The sequence below is a fragment of the Camponotus floridanus genome, unplaced genomic scaffold (genome assembly GCF_003227725.1).
Source record: "Camponotus floridanus strain SB8 unplaced genomic scaffold, Cflo_v7.5 scaffold47, whole genome shotgun sequence".
Classification (NCBI taxonomy): domain Eukaryota; kingdom Metazoa; phylum Arthropoda; class Insecta; order Hymenoptera; family Formicidae; genus Camponotus; species Camponotus floridanus.
In genome coordinates, this window is record NW_020229625.1 from 1408678 (window position 1) to 1426602 (window position 17925).

The window sequence follows — 17925 nt, forward strand, 5'->3', positions numbered from 1 at the left end:
TTGATGTTAGATTGTCAGCAGAAACCGAGCAGAATCTGCGCATGCAACTTGATGGCAAATTGACAGCAGAAACTGCACAAGATTTGCGCTTACTTTTATTAATGTTATATAAATGCAACAAAATTGATTATTACAAGTGCTAAATAACAATATTATCGGCAAGTTAATTAGAATTTTCTTAGAAAATAACATATATGTAATATGTTATGTATATCGTAGTTATATCTCATATAGCGAAGGATTAATTCAATTTAATTAAATTAATAATAAAGTAAATGATAAAAGTAAATGTAACTTGTAAAACTTGAGATGTAATTTATTATATTTAGAATTAAATTCTTGCTTTATACCTCAAATAGGCAGTACATGAATAATTTTTCATTTATCATATTGATTCCAATCAGTTTAATATTCTGACTCTCATTTGCTTGTATCAGATATCAGAAATTAAAGTAATAGAAATTAAAATGATAATTACTATATTTTTAGTCTTTTATTCATATTCGCGACTTTATATATATTTCTGACAGAAATTCAATTACGAGAAAGTACAGCTCACGTAGCGATAAGTGAAGGAACTATCGAATCATGCAAACCCTGTTTCATTTCTGCCATCAATCTGCTATCAGAGATTATATGAGCAGATCCTGCTCGATTTTTGCCGACAATCTGTTGTCAAATTGCATTGCACAGATCCTGTTCAATTTCTGCCACCAATCTGCCACTAAGTTATGCCGGCAGAATCTGTTCGATTTTTACTGCCAATCTGATAACTGACTATGTTAACAAGCTTTGTTATATTTCTGTTGACATTCTACCGACATCACATGATATATCAGAACCTGTAATCTTCCATCGATTCCTAATCCATCGATTCTGTAATCTTTCTGTCGACAACAATTCGTAACAGATTCGCTGACAAGATCTGCTTTAGCAGACTTGGCTATTGGGGATATTATATACAAATGCGCAAAGTTTGTTAGCGCATAAAGATGAGATACAGCATCAGATTATGAAGAGATTGAATCCTGCAATTGTAGCATTATCTGAAACGAGATTGATTGCTGAAATTGAAGATAGTGAGATTAGGTTAGGTTCCGGAGGTGAATGTTCCGGGTTATAATATAATTAGATGCGATGCAGAAAATAGAAATACAGAAGGAGCAATTTTATATGTAAGATACGATGTTAAGTATGAAATATTATTAACGAAAAAAATTATTTCGAATTGCTGGTGTGTTGCGATAGAAATAAAAGAAAAATTGTATAAAGGTACGATAATAATAGTGACCGATCACACAGTCTTTAAATCAAAGTAAGTTATGAAAACCTGGCGTAATACTATATATTTATACATTTGTGTATACATGTAGTGACGACGACAATAACGTTTCTTAAAAATTTCCATAATTTCTATACATCATCGCTCAAGATTACCTGAGAATGCTAAAAATTATTTAGAATTACCAAAAATTACCTTAGATTACCCAAAATTTGGATTGTCGCTGAATTACCTAGCCCTTGTACAGAAATTACCTCAATGACCAACTCCTCAGATCGGTGCTTATTGGCGCAACTTTACGCAATAATTACCGTTTTATTAAGCATTATAGAAAAAAATGGTTCAGAACTTTTCGACTCAATTTTTAATCAGGAATAACGTTACTAGCTCCGTGGGCGCTTTTTCAGTTACACCCTATATATATTTGTTTATAAACGATCCGGGCACGCCAAGTTTTCATAACTTACTTCGATTTCAAGACTGTGCGATTTAAAACTTGCGTAAAACATTTTTTTTAATTATATACATTATATAAAAAACGTTTTAGGAATTAAAAGAATCCTAATTCGCATTTGGTGTTGATTTTAAATATTTTAAAAATCAAGTTTCCCTGAATAAATATAAAATGCGGATTAATTTCTTAAAGAGAATTTATGTATAATATTTCTACAATGTAAGATTGATATTTCATGGTAAATATTATATCAAATTTACAAATTGCTCTTAAGTGCTCGGCTAATAGTAATTATTAATTTCATATTTAGGCTTGATATTTTTTAATTTCATATTTAGGCTTGATATTTTTTAGTATTTTTTTAAAAAAATTATTTATTGAGGTTTTTGTTTGTTAGAAAAGTGATTTTTGTAAAAAAAATTATTGTAAATTATTTTTAAGAACTTTTTTTATTAATTATTTTGTTGTATACAAAGCGAAATATTTTTTATGTTGACGTATTTTTTTTAACTTTGTAAGGTTCTTTTTAGAGGAATTTTTATTATATAGCTCAACCCTAGCTACCAACATTATCGAGTAAGCTTAGTAAGAATTCAGCCGTTATTGAGGTCCGATAATATAAGGGATTTTCAACGAGTTGACTAGCGTAAAGATACACGCAGCTGTTGCTGCGTGTGAACTATTATGTCTCTTCATTAGAATTTCCATCCCTTTACATATTCCATTATTCAATATGTATATTATAAATTAAAATTATCCTGTACTTTATTATTGTCTTTAATGCATACTTAAAAATGTTATATAAATTATTTTAAATTATATTCAAATAAATATAAATTCCAAATTTTTTTACTCTTCCACTATTATTGTAGTAATTTTATCATTTTTTATTTGAATTTTGTGACAAAAAAGAAGTATATTTTATAGTGTAAACAAAATTATAATATTGTTACAATTTTTAATATTATTTCAACATGTATATGCATTTTTAATGTTCCGAGTGCCATTTTTTAGTTTCATTTTCGTGTTCAGGAGATAAAAATACGTAAGAATTGGATTTTCTTACCTACTATTACTTACTTACTAATACTATTTCATATAAATAGATTTTCCGAAGGTTTACCGATCAAATTTATCATTATTTAAAGATCGAAAAGATTAAATATTTTTTTATTCTACAAGATATTTTCAGTGTGTGTGAAATTAGCGTATTATTTTGTGGGAAATCATAAATAATTAAGAGTTTAGGCTTTATTTACAATAATTCTAGAGTTCTTGATAGTTTAAACAAATAGTTCTAGTGATTAAAGCAAAGAAAATGCCTTAGGACAAACTGATATGCCAACATCATCCAGCATATCACTTTGTCCTATGATATTTTCCTTATCAATAATTGTTCAAATATAAAAGATTTATAGTTTGTCATCCGTCGTTTTTAAAAAATTGTCGCATACAATTGCGATATAAAATTTCAAAAGTAGACGTCTGGACCTTTAAAATGCTTTTTTAAAAATCTTGCTAGCAGTATTAGATGCTGAAACTTTCAATTTTGAATTTTTAATAATGCTGAATTGGAAGAATAAGAACCTTATGGTTCATCAACTCCACAGTATTTTAAGACTCCAAACCCTCCTTGTGTGTGTGTGTGTGTGTTAATAGTGGGTATGACCTCCTCGTGCGCGTATTATCTTATTCATGCGATGAAGTAAAAGTCGCTGTTTTCTTCAAATGCGTATAACTCGGTGAAAAATTATCGTATCGCAATGAACAAAAAAGTATTTTAAAGATGAATCTCTGTACTATCATATGCTCTTGACCCCATTGACCTGCGACATTTGATTCTCGCCACGTATCATGGCAAACTCAAATAATTATTTTTCAATTTTGCATGTTCTCGTTTCGTCATCCGTTATTTTAAAAAATTTTATCTCGCAACATTTCGAAGAACTTAGTTTTAAAGTAGAATTTTCAAGCTTTATTTTCATTTTTTATAGACCTTTCTATCTTTATTATTTACAAAGTTATCGTTATTTGAAATTTGGTGATTTTTTTCCAAATATCAAGTGTACCGCTTTTTTTGGAACTGAGTATATATACATAGGTATCTTTTTCATTATTTTCAGTAATACAGAAGAATGGAATAATGCAGAATATATTTTTATATCAAATTTAATCCATTCAGTTGTGAGGAATCCAATTTAAATTTCTCAAATATTATCAAAGGAAGGTACCCCGATGAAAATTTATCAGACATATTTATAAACATCAATAATATTAATAACATTAATACGATCAACGAATTTGATCAATGGCAATACGATGTAATTTTTTATATTAATTTTAATAATAGGTAATAAAAATAACATAGAATTTTATAAGTCTGAGTAATAATTAATCAATGAGTCAATACATTTTACAATTAATGAATGAAAAATTTTACAATTAATGAATAATCATTATTTTTATCTATGTCTTCAATCGAAATTTTATTTATTATATGTTTTTTTTTCTTTTTTAAATAATAGAGAAGTTGATTAAGGGATTAAATAATGAAATAAACAATCATTTTTTATTACAACGGGAATACTTTATATCCTTTGCCAAATCCTATCTAATTATTTAGAATGTTATAATAGTTTAGAATATGGTGATTACTACAGAGAAATAACAGATAATGTAGATACGTTACACACAGTATATAATATACTTTAATATAAAAAAAAACTATTACATTGTAAAAGTTAGTTTGTTTTTTTATACTATTAATCGTGCTGAAGAAGGATTAAAGACGATCCAAAATGTTCGTTATTTTTGCAGTTTTTAGATTTGAAATAAATAACAATTAATAAGAAGGATGTTTTATTTCTTTCTCTGCACTCCCTCTTCCACCACCGCGCTGTGGCTTTTATGCCAATTTTGATTTAATTTTTATTTATTTATTTTTTTATATTAATTTATGGTTTTCAATTTTTAGATTAACTTTTAATTTTTAATACACTTAATAAATTTTAATTTATTAAATTTAATAATTTTTAATTTTTAATATTAATATTATTATTTTTATAATTTAATATTATTATAATATTATATTATATTATTATTAATATTATTATATTTTTAGAAATTAGAATAACTTGCCCAACAGTGTTTTAAGTTAAAATATTTTTATTTAAATTTGCATAAGTTTTTATTCTTAGTTGGCGCATTATAATTTTTTATAATCCTTTTTTTGTAGGAAATTAAAACTATTTTGCACATCTTTGTTTAATATAAAAGCACCTTTACAATTTAACATAACATTATTTTGCACATGTAATAATTTTTTTGCAGTAATTTTTACATACTATTTTACAATTGTCTCAGATTCTTGTTGGTAATAAAAAGTGGATCTATTTTGATAATCTCAAACGCAAAAAACCATGGATAGATCCAGGCTAACTATCAATATCCACTCCGAGACGCAATACTCACGGTTCAAAGATAATGCTCTGTATTTGGTGGGATCAAGAAGATATTGTATTATGAGTTTTTAAATCCGAATGAGACTGTTACGGCTGATCGTTATCGACAACAATTGTATAAATTGAAATTAGCATTGGAAAAATGATCACAAATTGCGAGCAATCGATGCAAAATAATTCTTATCCATAATAACGTTCGATCTCATGTTGGGTTATCACTAAAACAAACGCTTGAATGGTCTTACTGCACTCCCGTACTCTCGGAACATTCCTCCCTCCGATTATTACTTATTCTGGTCAATGTAACACGCTTTAAAGGATATACTTTTATTATTTAAAAAATGCGAAAATTTATCAACGAATGGATCAACTCAAAAGAAAAGTATTTTTACTGTCGCGGAATTTATCTCTTGCCAGAAAGATGGGAAAAAATGTTATAGAAAACGAAGGAAAATGTTTTTATTAAGATCATCATTGATTGAAGTTCATTCATTATCTTATTTAAATAAATGTGTTTTTGAGCAAAAAACTTACAACTAAATCACACCTCTAATAATTAATAAAATAATAAAATTTTAACGATTAGTTTAATATTTTGAAGGTAAACCTTTGGAAAACCCATATGAAATGCCCCCACCTATATGAAATAATGGGTAAGAATACCCAATTCCTACATATTTTTACCTCCTGAACACGAATATGGAATTTAAAAATGACAGTCGAACTCGCAAGTCGAAGAAAAACGCAAAAAAAGGTAAATTAAAGGTAAATAAAAAAAGGTAAACAATTTAAATTTATTATATATACAGAGTGTCCCAAAAGTCCCGGACTGGTCGAATATTTCATAATTTACTATGCCTTTTAGAAAGAAATGTTTCAGACAAAAGTTGTATGGCTTGAAGAGGGTCATCAGATAGTGGCAATGATTTGACATGGGAGTCATTTGAAAGTCACGTGAAGATCACCATCAATTTCTTAAATGGGACTCCTTATTTTTTATTACATATTCGTGTAACTTATCTCTAGAGCTTTCCAAAATACTATAATAAAGTATTTCTTCATTGAGTACTTTTCGAGTTATGAGGCTTGAAATCATTTCTTAACATAAACCGTAAAATATCTTGTAAAATATTCATTTTTCGATTATCTAACCTTAATAATTTTATGTACAAAATAATGAGAGGAATCAATTGGTGTAAAGAAAAAACATAGTTGTTTCGAAGAAAAAATATGTAATTTGCAATTAACAATTACATATTTTTTTTTAAACAACTATGTGTTTTCTTTACACCAATTGATTCCTTTCATTATTTTGTACATAAAAGTATTAAGGTAAGATAAGCGAAAAATGAATATTTTACAAGATATTTTACGGTTTATGTAAAATTAAGAAATGATTTCAAGCCTCATAATTCGGAAAGTACTTAATAAAAACTAATAATATATACTAAGAACTTAATTATAGTGTTTTGGAAAGCTCTCGAGATAAGCTACACGAATATGTAATAAAAAATAGGGGGATCCTTTTAAGAAATTGAAGGTAACCTTTACGTCACCTTCAAATGATTCTCCCATATCAAATCATTGCCACTATCTGATGGCCCTCTTCAAGCCATACAATTTTTGTCTGAAACATTTCTTTCTAAAATGCATAGTTTATGAAATATTCGACCGGTCCGGGACTTTGGGACACTCTGTATAATAATTTAATACAATTTAATACAATTAAAAAAATATCACAAATGTTTGCATTTTTTTTTCGACTTATGAGGCCGCCATTTTTAAATTTCATATTCGTGTTCAGGAGGTAAAAATACGTAGGAATTGGGTTTTCTTACCCATTATTTCATATAGGTGGGTTTTCCGAAGGTTTACCATTTTGAATTATCTAGTGAAATATGTCCTCATTCAATTTTGCATGTGTAATGCAAAGAAATATGGAACTTTATTAACATGGATTTTCTCCTAAGGATAAGTATATTGCGCAACATTTAATGGTAATTATGCAGATATACGGAGCCACTTCCGATTTCAATAATTTTCACATATGTTATCAAGGTCAACACTCTGAGTAATGTTATAAAGATTTTAACCCGCGCTCGTTGTTTACTAATAAATTATTAACCAAAAGAGTTTAATGAATAGAACACAATTTTGTCATAGAATGGTTATATGACGTGATCCACATCAAATTTGAGTGAATTTTCTTAATTTTACATAACCGATAAACTAATTAGATGCTTTCTTTCGAATAATGGCTGCTATGCATCCTATTAATGAAAATATAAATGAATTATAAATTACAATAAATTACAATAAATAAACATTTATGTTAATTCCTAAAATTATTATTCTTTATTTTAAATATATTTAATACAATTAAAAAATATCACAAATGTATGTGTACACATACACACACGCACACGCACACACACACACACACACGTACGCACGCACGCACGCACACGGATTTGAGATATCTCAATGTCGGTACAAGTTATTTTTAAAAATTTTATACTTTTTAATGTTAATGTTTTTTAATATTTTAATAAAACGAAATATAAACGAAAAGAGAGTTACTATGAACAACTACAAAATGCTATCATTTTCCGTATTAAAAAATTAATTTTTTAAAAATCCGGTGATAGATTCACATAAGTCAGATAGAAATAGTTTTATATGTGCAGACATTTTATTTTTTTTCAAATAATATTAGTTTTAAAGCATTACTAGAAAATCGAAAATTATTGTGTTATAAGTTTCTTTGTTATAAAATAAGTTTTTAAGATCAGAACATACGATCTATTTATTTATTTTTAATTTGCATAGTATATATTCCTATATGCGAACTTATTTTAAATGTCTTTGTACTTCCTATTATATACTATTGTACTTTCTTTTAATTTCTGACAGTTGCCGAAGATGATCTAAAAAGATAAAAAGATAAAAATGTATGATTTGTGATATGATGAATAATTAAAAATCTCTTTTATCGCAATTGGATTCGCTTTAGATTTCATTTTCAAGGACCGGAATTCACCAGTCGAAAACTCACATTTTGACTATTACGTAATTATTTACGATTCTCCGATCGGAATCGTAAATAATTGCATAATAGTTTCCCTGATTTTTAATATATACTTGATATTATCTAAGCTAAAATTTTTCGCATATCCACAGTAAATTTTAATTTGATAGCACAATATTTTGGAGGAATTCACAAAAGATACTAATAAACTGTAATTTCACATAATTTTAATTTTCAAGTAATTTTTTTATAAAATGATAAGAACATAACTTTTAGAATATAAAATTGATAATATTTGGGAATCATTTCTAGGCACTGTGAAAATCATAACACAAAAGAAACATAACTTGACTAAATACATTGTCCAATCAAGCATTTATAGAAATAGTGAAGAACACTTAACTAGGTTGGTTAATTATGTTTGGTTCATTTAATTGTCGCTTTATTTCTGCTGTTTATGTTTTTTGTATACCTATGAGTGAATTTCATTTTATTCTTTCTTCTTTTACACAAATTTTACATTTTTTAATTATATTATTATTTAATTATATTATATATTTAATTAGAAATTATATTTTTAATTTATATATCTTTTACTTTAAATAATTAAAGATTTTTAATAAAATTAAAAAATTTCTGTGGATCTTCTTGATATATTATCAATACAAGATTTTTTTTTATTTCCTTGATTTTATTGATCATGCATGAGTATTCCTAATATGAAAGATGAAATAAAATTAGTGTATTGATTTTAAATTTTGACAATGTTTTGATTGACTGCACAGATCAATAAATAAAATATCAACAATGAAATTATTGTCACTGTTAACTTATTTCTTTTATAATCTGATTATAAAAGTAAATTTTAAAAAATTCAATTTTTTTCTGTAAAAAGTTCATCTTTTTCGATAAAAATTCGAAACGCTAATGATTGTCAATTTAATAATATTGTTAAAAATAATTATCTAATTAAATGTTATATTTTCATATATTGTTTTCAAATATTACGTTTTAATTTAAGAACATATTAACTTTCTAACAAAATTTCAACTATTTCTTGCATCATAGATACACAACCAATTTCGTTGTTTGCTATTGCAAATTTGATGTGAGATTATACAATGCTCGATTATATTCAATAAAAATTTTTTAATTATAATTTAAAAATGGAGATTATCAAAAAGATATATTTTTAATTGATATGAAAATTTGTTGTTCTGAAAAAATATTTGTCCGTTTATAATCACATTTCTATTCTTCATCTTCGAGGCATTAATTATGATATTCAACCGGATTCGACATACTTCCAATAAAGCAGACGCGAGCCAAGTTTCGAGTGATTAATGGAGCTGATCGCGACTGTCCACTTTGCTACACTCTCTCGCGATTACGTGAAAGGCTAAAACATCAAGTATTCTAACCCGGAAGCAAATCCTAGATAAAGAATCCTAGACAAAGAATTGTTCGACAATAATCGTTTCTTTTTCATTTTCAAAAAAATAAACCTCTCATTAAACAATTAAAAAGAATCATTAAAAACAATTATATAACTTATATTACATATATACGTTTTCTGTCTATCTCAAATCATCAATATTTTTTTCTATTTTGAGAATAATTTTTCTGTAGCAAAAATATCGAAAACTCATTATTTACATCACACATTATTTATCGCAATTTTTTAATAATTTTATACATTCTTATAATTAAATTAAAATTTTTTAAATAAAATAATTAAAAGAATAATTAATTTTTTAAATTAAAATTTCGTTAAAGTTTACACACACACACACACACACACACACACCACACGCACACGCACACGCACACGCACACGCACACGCACACGCACACGCACACGCACACGCACACGCACACGCACACGCACACGCACACGCACACGCACACGCACACGCACACGCACACGCACACGCACACGCACACGCACACGCACACGCACACGCACACGCACACGCACACGCACACGCACACGCACACGCACACGCACACGCACACGCACACGCACACGCACACCACACGCACACGCACACCACACCCACACCCACACCCACACCCACACCCACACCCACACCCACACCCACACCCACACCACACCCACACCCACACCCACACCCACACCCACACCCACACCCACACCCACACCCACACACACACACACACACACACACACACACACACACACACACACACACACACACACACACACACACACTTAGACAGCACATAATATTCGAAGAATATTCTAATAAAATAATTTTCATATATTGAGAATATTCGAAAAGAATATTTTTATATGGTTTGAAGAATGTTCTGAATGTTATTGAAATATTATTTATTAAGTTTCTAGAATATTTTAATGTAACATTTCAATGAATATTCTTATAATATTTATTTCGTTTATAACTAGAACGTTTATGTACCATTCAAAATATTCATGTAAAAATATTCTTACGAACATTTCTTTACCCAATGAATACACTAAAGTTAAGAAAAAGTCAAAATAATTTTATTTTGATTTTAAATAATCATGCATTTTTTCGTGTAACGAAAATTTGATTCCAGCAACATATACTGCTCGTAACGGGAAGATGACTTTGCGTTTGTCCTGCAAATTTAGTACGCGTGAAAGTTCTCAAAAGTTATTATTCGCAAATGTATATGACCCTATGTAATTTCGATGCACCAATGGATTTTTAATAATTTAATAGCCTTTTCATTATTATCTTATTTTTATATACATCTAGTTATATACCCAGTAAGTTTCTATAGTTGCCGCTACGCGGCGATACCAACATCTAACTGAACTCGTATTTAATTTTTCATCATGAACGTACATAAAGGACTAATATACAGGGTAGTCCCGAACGTTCCAGCCAGACTTTGAGATCTTATAGGAAATTTAATTCTGAACAAAAAATTTCCTACCCTGTAAGACACAATATTCCTAAAATATTGTATAAATATTATTAACAGTTAATAATATTTATACAATATCCTAGGAATATTGTGTGCTTATAGGGTATAAACATGGGTCGAAAAATGCTTCCTTAAAAAGTTATCGCTCAAAAACCTCTGATAAAGGAAGAACCAAAGGTGAAAAGAAAATGAAATAAAAAGAAAATGAAACTAAATAAATTTCTTGAAAAAAAAACGATAAAAATAAAAAATAAAAATCTTTTTCTTTCATGAAAATAATTTTTTTTAAACTAATATTTTAGTAATAGCGCGTAATAGTAGAAAATGAATAAAGACGTTTTTCAAGAAATTTATTTAGTTTCATTTTCTTTTTATTTCATTTTTTTTTCATCTTTTGCTCTTCCTTCATCAGAGGTTTTTGAGCGATAACTTCTTAAGGAAGCATTTTTCGACCCATGTTTATAGGAAATTTTTTGTTCAGAATTAAATTTCCTATAAGATCTCAAAGTCTGGCTGGAACGTTCGAGGCCACCCTGTATATGTATGTATATGTATATACAAAGTGTCCCAGACCACCCGTATGCATTCTATTCATGAAACTTTTTTTGTTAATAACTATTTATTAAATTACTAACGATTAAAACCTTTTGAAAGTTATTCCGGAAGATGATCTCAGGAAATGTAAACAGAAAAATATAAACATATTTAGAATGTAACGAAAAGATGATACAAATAGATATAAAATTTCAAAATCGCATATCTCAAGAACGAAGAGAGACCGTTACAAAATTCAAACGGTGTATGACTCAGAATAATGAGCTTTACAACATATATCAAGGTCTTTAGTAAGGTTGTACCTTTACTCCATATTTACCTGAAAGGTCTATTATTGTACATGGTGTCCAAAAATTCTATAAAATTTATAAAACTTCTTTTGTTTATAACTTTCTATTGAACAATGAGCGACGCCTAAAACCTTTGGATGTTACAGGGCAGTGACCTTGACAATATATGTCAAGATCAAGTCATTTGGAGCTGGCTGTGTAAAGGTAAATATTTACCTTCATCAAACTAAAATTTACTTTCACCAAATATCTTTTTCCTTAGGTTGAAAATTCGAAGTTGAAAATTTGTAAGTATATTGAAAATTTTTGTGTTAAAAAACAATTGATTTTAAATCAACCAAAACATTTTATTAAAAGGAAACTTTTTCTTTCAAAAAATATATATATATATATATATATATATATATTTTATATACTAAATATATATACTAAAAGCAAACGTTAAAGTCTTTATTTCTTAAACTTTCATTTTTCACTTGTATTGCTTGATATTTGAGCCAATCATATATAATTATATTATATTTATATGTAACAAATATTTATAAATCTTTAAACTTCATTGATATATACTATAAGATACTATAAGACTATAAGACTATATTATAATAAACTTTATTAATATATTTACATATTAGAATATTTACGTATCTGGATACAGTTTATTGTTAGATAAAAGATTTCGATTGTATGATCGAATTATTTTAACAGTTCAAAGTAGATAATTTAATAATTAAATTTAATAAATAATTAAATTATTTAATAAATAAAGTAGATAATTTAAACAGCTTTTTCGGAAAATTCACGTAGAATTTCTTTTTCAATCTGTCTTCTGAGTCAATGATTGTTTAGAATTCATATATTTTAAGAGTTTACATATTAAGGAAAATTTGTGAACAAAATTAGTAAATAAAATCAAAACATAAACAACTATTTATAATACATTTCCTAATTTTACACAAATATCTAAAGTATAAATAAATAAGAAATAAATAAAATCAATTCGAATAAATTAAATTGTTCGAATCTATCTTCAGCCAAACATTTGAAGATTTGATTTTAAAATTTAAATTGTGTATGTGTTCAAACTATTTGATTATTTGAAAATTCAAAATTAATCAATAGTATAATAATTCGCCTATTTCTTTCTTTATCATGTAATTATCGATATTATTTTAAAATTTAAAATCAATTGTGTATGTGTTCAAACTATTTGATTATTTGAAAATTCAAAATTAATCAATAGTATAATAATTCGCCTATTTCTTTCTTTATCATGTAATTATCGATATAGAGCGATCAATTAACAGCCAAGTGATTCGATGTAAACCGGATGACAGCTAATCGTGCAGATAATTATAGTCACGTTTAACGTCAGCCCGATTACGGCGACTAACATCACGCCACGAGATGAGTGATAATTACGCGTGTCGCAATTTAATGTCATATCCGGGGTGGACTATAAATCTTTTTTATGTACAAGAAGAAAAGTTGAACAACAAATTTTGAATTAAAAAAAATAAAACAAAAATGAACCTTGCAAACAGAACAAATTAAAATATTTGAATAAAGTTTTATTTTTAAAAGATTTTTTGCTAATATTATTTTATTATTTATATTGTATTATTTTATTATTATTTTTATATTATTTTATATTTATTATAAATATTTCACGTAGAAAAAGTAATAGATAAAAAGTACATATTTCTTCAAATTTAAACTTATTTGAATCCAGGAATTACAATTTGTAAAAATGTAGTGCAATTTTGGATTCTTACATAAGTTGCGATATTAATAATGTTTAAAAAATATCTCTAAATAATATTAATTATTATTACGGAACATCAAGCAATTTAGGATCATAATTCTTAAAAAACAAAATTCTATAAGTATCTTCTTCAGGTTTTGTTTCGAGAGAGAAAACACTTTATAATTAATCAAAACTCAAATTTAAAAAAAAATTTCGCGATTTTAAGGGTGCTGTCACATGGCAATCGGAATTTCGGAAAACAGAATCTCGGAAAAGCACTAGAGTGGTGATCAACGAATCAGAATTTTTTTCCAATCCAATTTTTCGATAGCCTCGCTCCCCATGGAGTGATTTTTACGAAAAACGGAATGTTATTCTAACCTCAAATTGTTTTTCAATTTAGAAAATTTGTTTCTTATTTTCTGTTATAATAAACAATACATACAAATGTCACTTTTTTATATATTTTTTATATTGTATTAATTATTTTTTTTGTCGGAAAACTATCAAAATAAATTTTTATATTTTTACTAATTTCCAAAATGCTCCGAAATATTAGTCCAGAGGAAGTCCAGCCACGAAAAAACCGGACCGACAAACACGCAACTTTTATTCTTGACAATACGATAACTATTTTATGTGATAAAATATTTTGATTAAATATTTATATGTACATTAATAAATATTTACCAAACAATTATTTATTAACAATAAAATTCTTCTTATAAAGATAAAAATTCAATCCCGTTTAATTCCTAGTTCTAGTATTCTAGTACTTTTCCGAGATTCCGTTTTCCGAAATTCCGACTGCCATGTGACAGCACTCTAATCCGGAAATCCAGAATTCCGGAATTATATCGAAGATAAACACATTGTCGACAAAACAATCAAATCGTTATAACTAAGGCTAATATTACATTTGTCGTACGACAAATTTTTTAAGCGCATTGATTGGTTGCGGGATAGAAAATTTCTAAAGATTCAAAAAATTATTATCCCGCAGCCAATCAATGCGCTTAAAAAATTTGTCGTACGACAAATGTAATATTAGGCTAAGGCTGTTACTTTTGACAACTTCAAAGATTCTTCGAAGTTAATGTCAAAGCTTCAAAGTTTGTTTTTGAAACTTCATAGCTTCGAATTTCGAAATTAACTTCGAAATTTCGAAGCTTCGAAAAATACATTCTTGCAAATTATAAGAAATATTGAAAATATTGTAAATAAAAATATATCTAAAAAATTATTTAAAAAATAAATTATTAAAAAAATCATTAAAAATCAACTACTGAAAATTTTCAAAATTCAAAATTTTTAGATATTTCATTTTTTTTATACATATTTGCTTAGATCGACAGTTAAATTCAGTAGAATCACCTTTCCAGCGACCGTCATCTCATCCGTGGATTATGAAGCGTAGATCCTTTTCACGTACAAAAAAATATTGCTCGAACGGGAGCGGCAGTGGCAGTGCACTTTTCAATGGCCGGTCAGACAACGACACATTTCTCGCGAATCACCCATGCAAGCACCACGTATAAACTCACTGATCGCTCATATATAATTATATATCACTGATCCCTATATCGAAAATCACGCCGTATATTATTTCGTTCGTTTCGCGATAAAAATGGATGAAAATCTAACTGTATGCGGATGTAAACGCGTGAACGCAAGACACTTCCAATCGACGGCGACCGACAAGTGAATGGAGTGCCTTCACCGCGCGCGACATACCTCCCCTACTACTACACTACCGCATGACCCACAATAGACTTAGCTCGTGATTGTCGCAGCGATCACGTGACCGTTCCGTCCAGGATCGTATGCATAAAATGGGAATCGGCGGTTAACAAGTTAGATATGTAAAAAAAATATCGAGATACTTTCTATCTTTTTAATGTTGTAAAACAAATTTCCTAATTTCGCAGGCAATTCCAGGTAAAGAGAATATTTCAAAGATTTACTCTTACGCAGTGTTTGCTGTAGATAATTTCAAAATTATCTAGATAAAGATAAAGATAAAAATCCGTAAATTTATCTTAGATGAGATAAAGATGATTTTGCTTTTACTTAATCTAAATGAAAGATGAGATAATTATTGCGATAATCTAGATAATTATTTAGATATTTTTGTTTATTTTAGAAGACTATAAATATTTGTAAAAAATGTGACGCAAATTATAAATGGGATATTAAAATCATAAACACATATTCTTTCTCTTTTCCTAAAGAATATTTAAATATTCTTAGCAAAAAGATAAAAATAAATAAATGATATGATAAATATTTATCATATTATAAATAATTATTATAAATAAATAAATAATATGATAAATATTTATTTATTAATTTATATTTATAATATATTTATAATATATTTATAATATATTAATAATATAATAATAATATATTTATAATATATTAATAATAATAATATAAAAAATATATTTTAGACATTTTAGGTAGATTTTTAGAAGCTTGCTTTAGATTTTTGGAAAACTTTTTTGCATAATGAAAACGTCATCTTAGACAATTTTTAGATAAGATGACATATTTTTCATCTAAGATAAAGATAAAGATACTTTGTATTTCTTCATCTAGTTAAAGATAAAGATGATCCATTTCTTTATGATTCTTTAGATGATTATCTAGATAATTTTATCTAGATACCCCAACAAACACTGCTCTTACGAAGGAAAAATACAGAATCATAATTCGATTTGTAAATATTGAGAAAGAGAGAGAGGGAGGGGGAGGGGAGAGAGAGAGACACTGAATAACTTTTGTAAAATAAATATTTTGCATAATTATTTGCATATTTTTATTTTTTTATCTTTAAAAATTATAATGAAGAATATGTACTGCCCAAAGAACACATTGTAGTCAAAATGACGTCATTTTGACGTCATAATTACGTCACAATAGAAGAAATCAAAATGACGATTTTTGGTTACAAAATTTGACGATTTGTTGAAGATTATTAATATACGCTATAAATGGATCATTTCTCATTTATATCCACCTAATTTCAAATAATCTGTTTAATATTTTGAATTCCAACAAGGAATCCAGATTATTAAATAAATTATTTTAAATTTAGTTTATTAGAAATTAAACTGATAAGAGATAAATAGCTGATACCAGGAAGAGAACATTACTCATACGCACACAAGCAGAGAGCTGCTACGTAATTCTCTGATTGTGTGCATGTGAGCATCATCCTCTTTCTGGCACTTATTGCTCACAAAAGGAAAAAAAATATACTATAGATCTTATCTAATGTTTAGCAGCACTTTATCTATATCCTTTATATATATATTCATGATGAAAAATTAAATACGAGTTTAGTTAAGTTTGGTACGTCGCGTAGCGGCAAATGTAGAAACTCACTGTAAATGTATATAAAAGTAAAATGATAATAAAAAGGCTATTAAATTATAAAATATGATCCATTGATGACATCGAAGTGACATAAAGCTATATACATTAATAATAATTTTCAGAACTTTTACGCATACTAAACTTAATACTATACTACTATATTAAATTTGCAAGCGCAAAGTCATTTTTCCGTCATGAGCAATATATGTTATTGAGGTCAAATTTTCGTCACATGATTTCGAGTCAAAATAAAGTCATTTTAACTTTTTCTTGACTTTAGTGTGTTCGTTTCCTTGGGTATTCGATATTATTTATATATTTTCATTTTTTATCGCTAAAAATTATAAAAAATATATACTGCATATTCAATAATTAAGACATTGAATAAAATATAAACAAAGAGAAAAAGAGAGATGTAAATATATATTTTACAATATATCTTAAAAGCTTATAATTCACTTGGCTTGATGGTTACAATATGAGAGCAAAATTATTAAAAAATTTTAATTCCCTAAATTCCAATAAAATTTGATGAGAATTCTCTCATTTTACCAGGTATAAGGGTCTCCGTACAAGGTGATCCGTATCGCATTACGTTATGTTAAGTATCAATGGTAAATTTAATTCCGTACGTAAACTTAAACTTCAATTAACGCATGTCTTTACGTTCCGATTTTTTCTGTGCGTTGACTGAAGTTTACGTACGGAATTAAATTTACCATTGATACTTAACGTAATGCGATACGGAACACCTTGTGCGGAGGCCTTAAAAGAAATCTCTAAAAATACC

General features: G+C 27.4%; 1 protein-coding gene across 3 annotated transcripts in view; it reads right to left on the reverse strand.

The window, feature by feature from the left end:
- Positions 1-15493, reverse strand: part of LOC105248397 (probable ribonuclease ZC3H12C) — a 91273-nt gene extending 75780 nt beyond the window's left edge. For all 3 annotated transcript variants that reach the window (XM_025412089.1, XM_025412088.1, XM_025412090.1), the window contains exon 1: positions 15129-15493. In XM_025412089.1, coding sequence (XP_025267874.1) covers positions 15129-15146 — 18 coding nt within the window. In that variant the 5' untranslated portion in view covers positions 15147-15493. The remainder of the gene's footprint in view (positions 1-15128) is intronic.
- Between the last annotated feature and the right edge of the window lie 2432 nt (positions 15494-17925).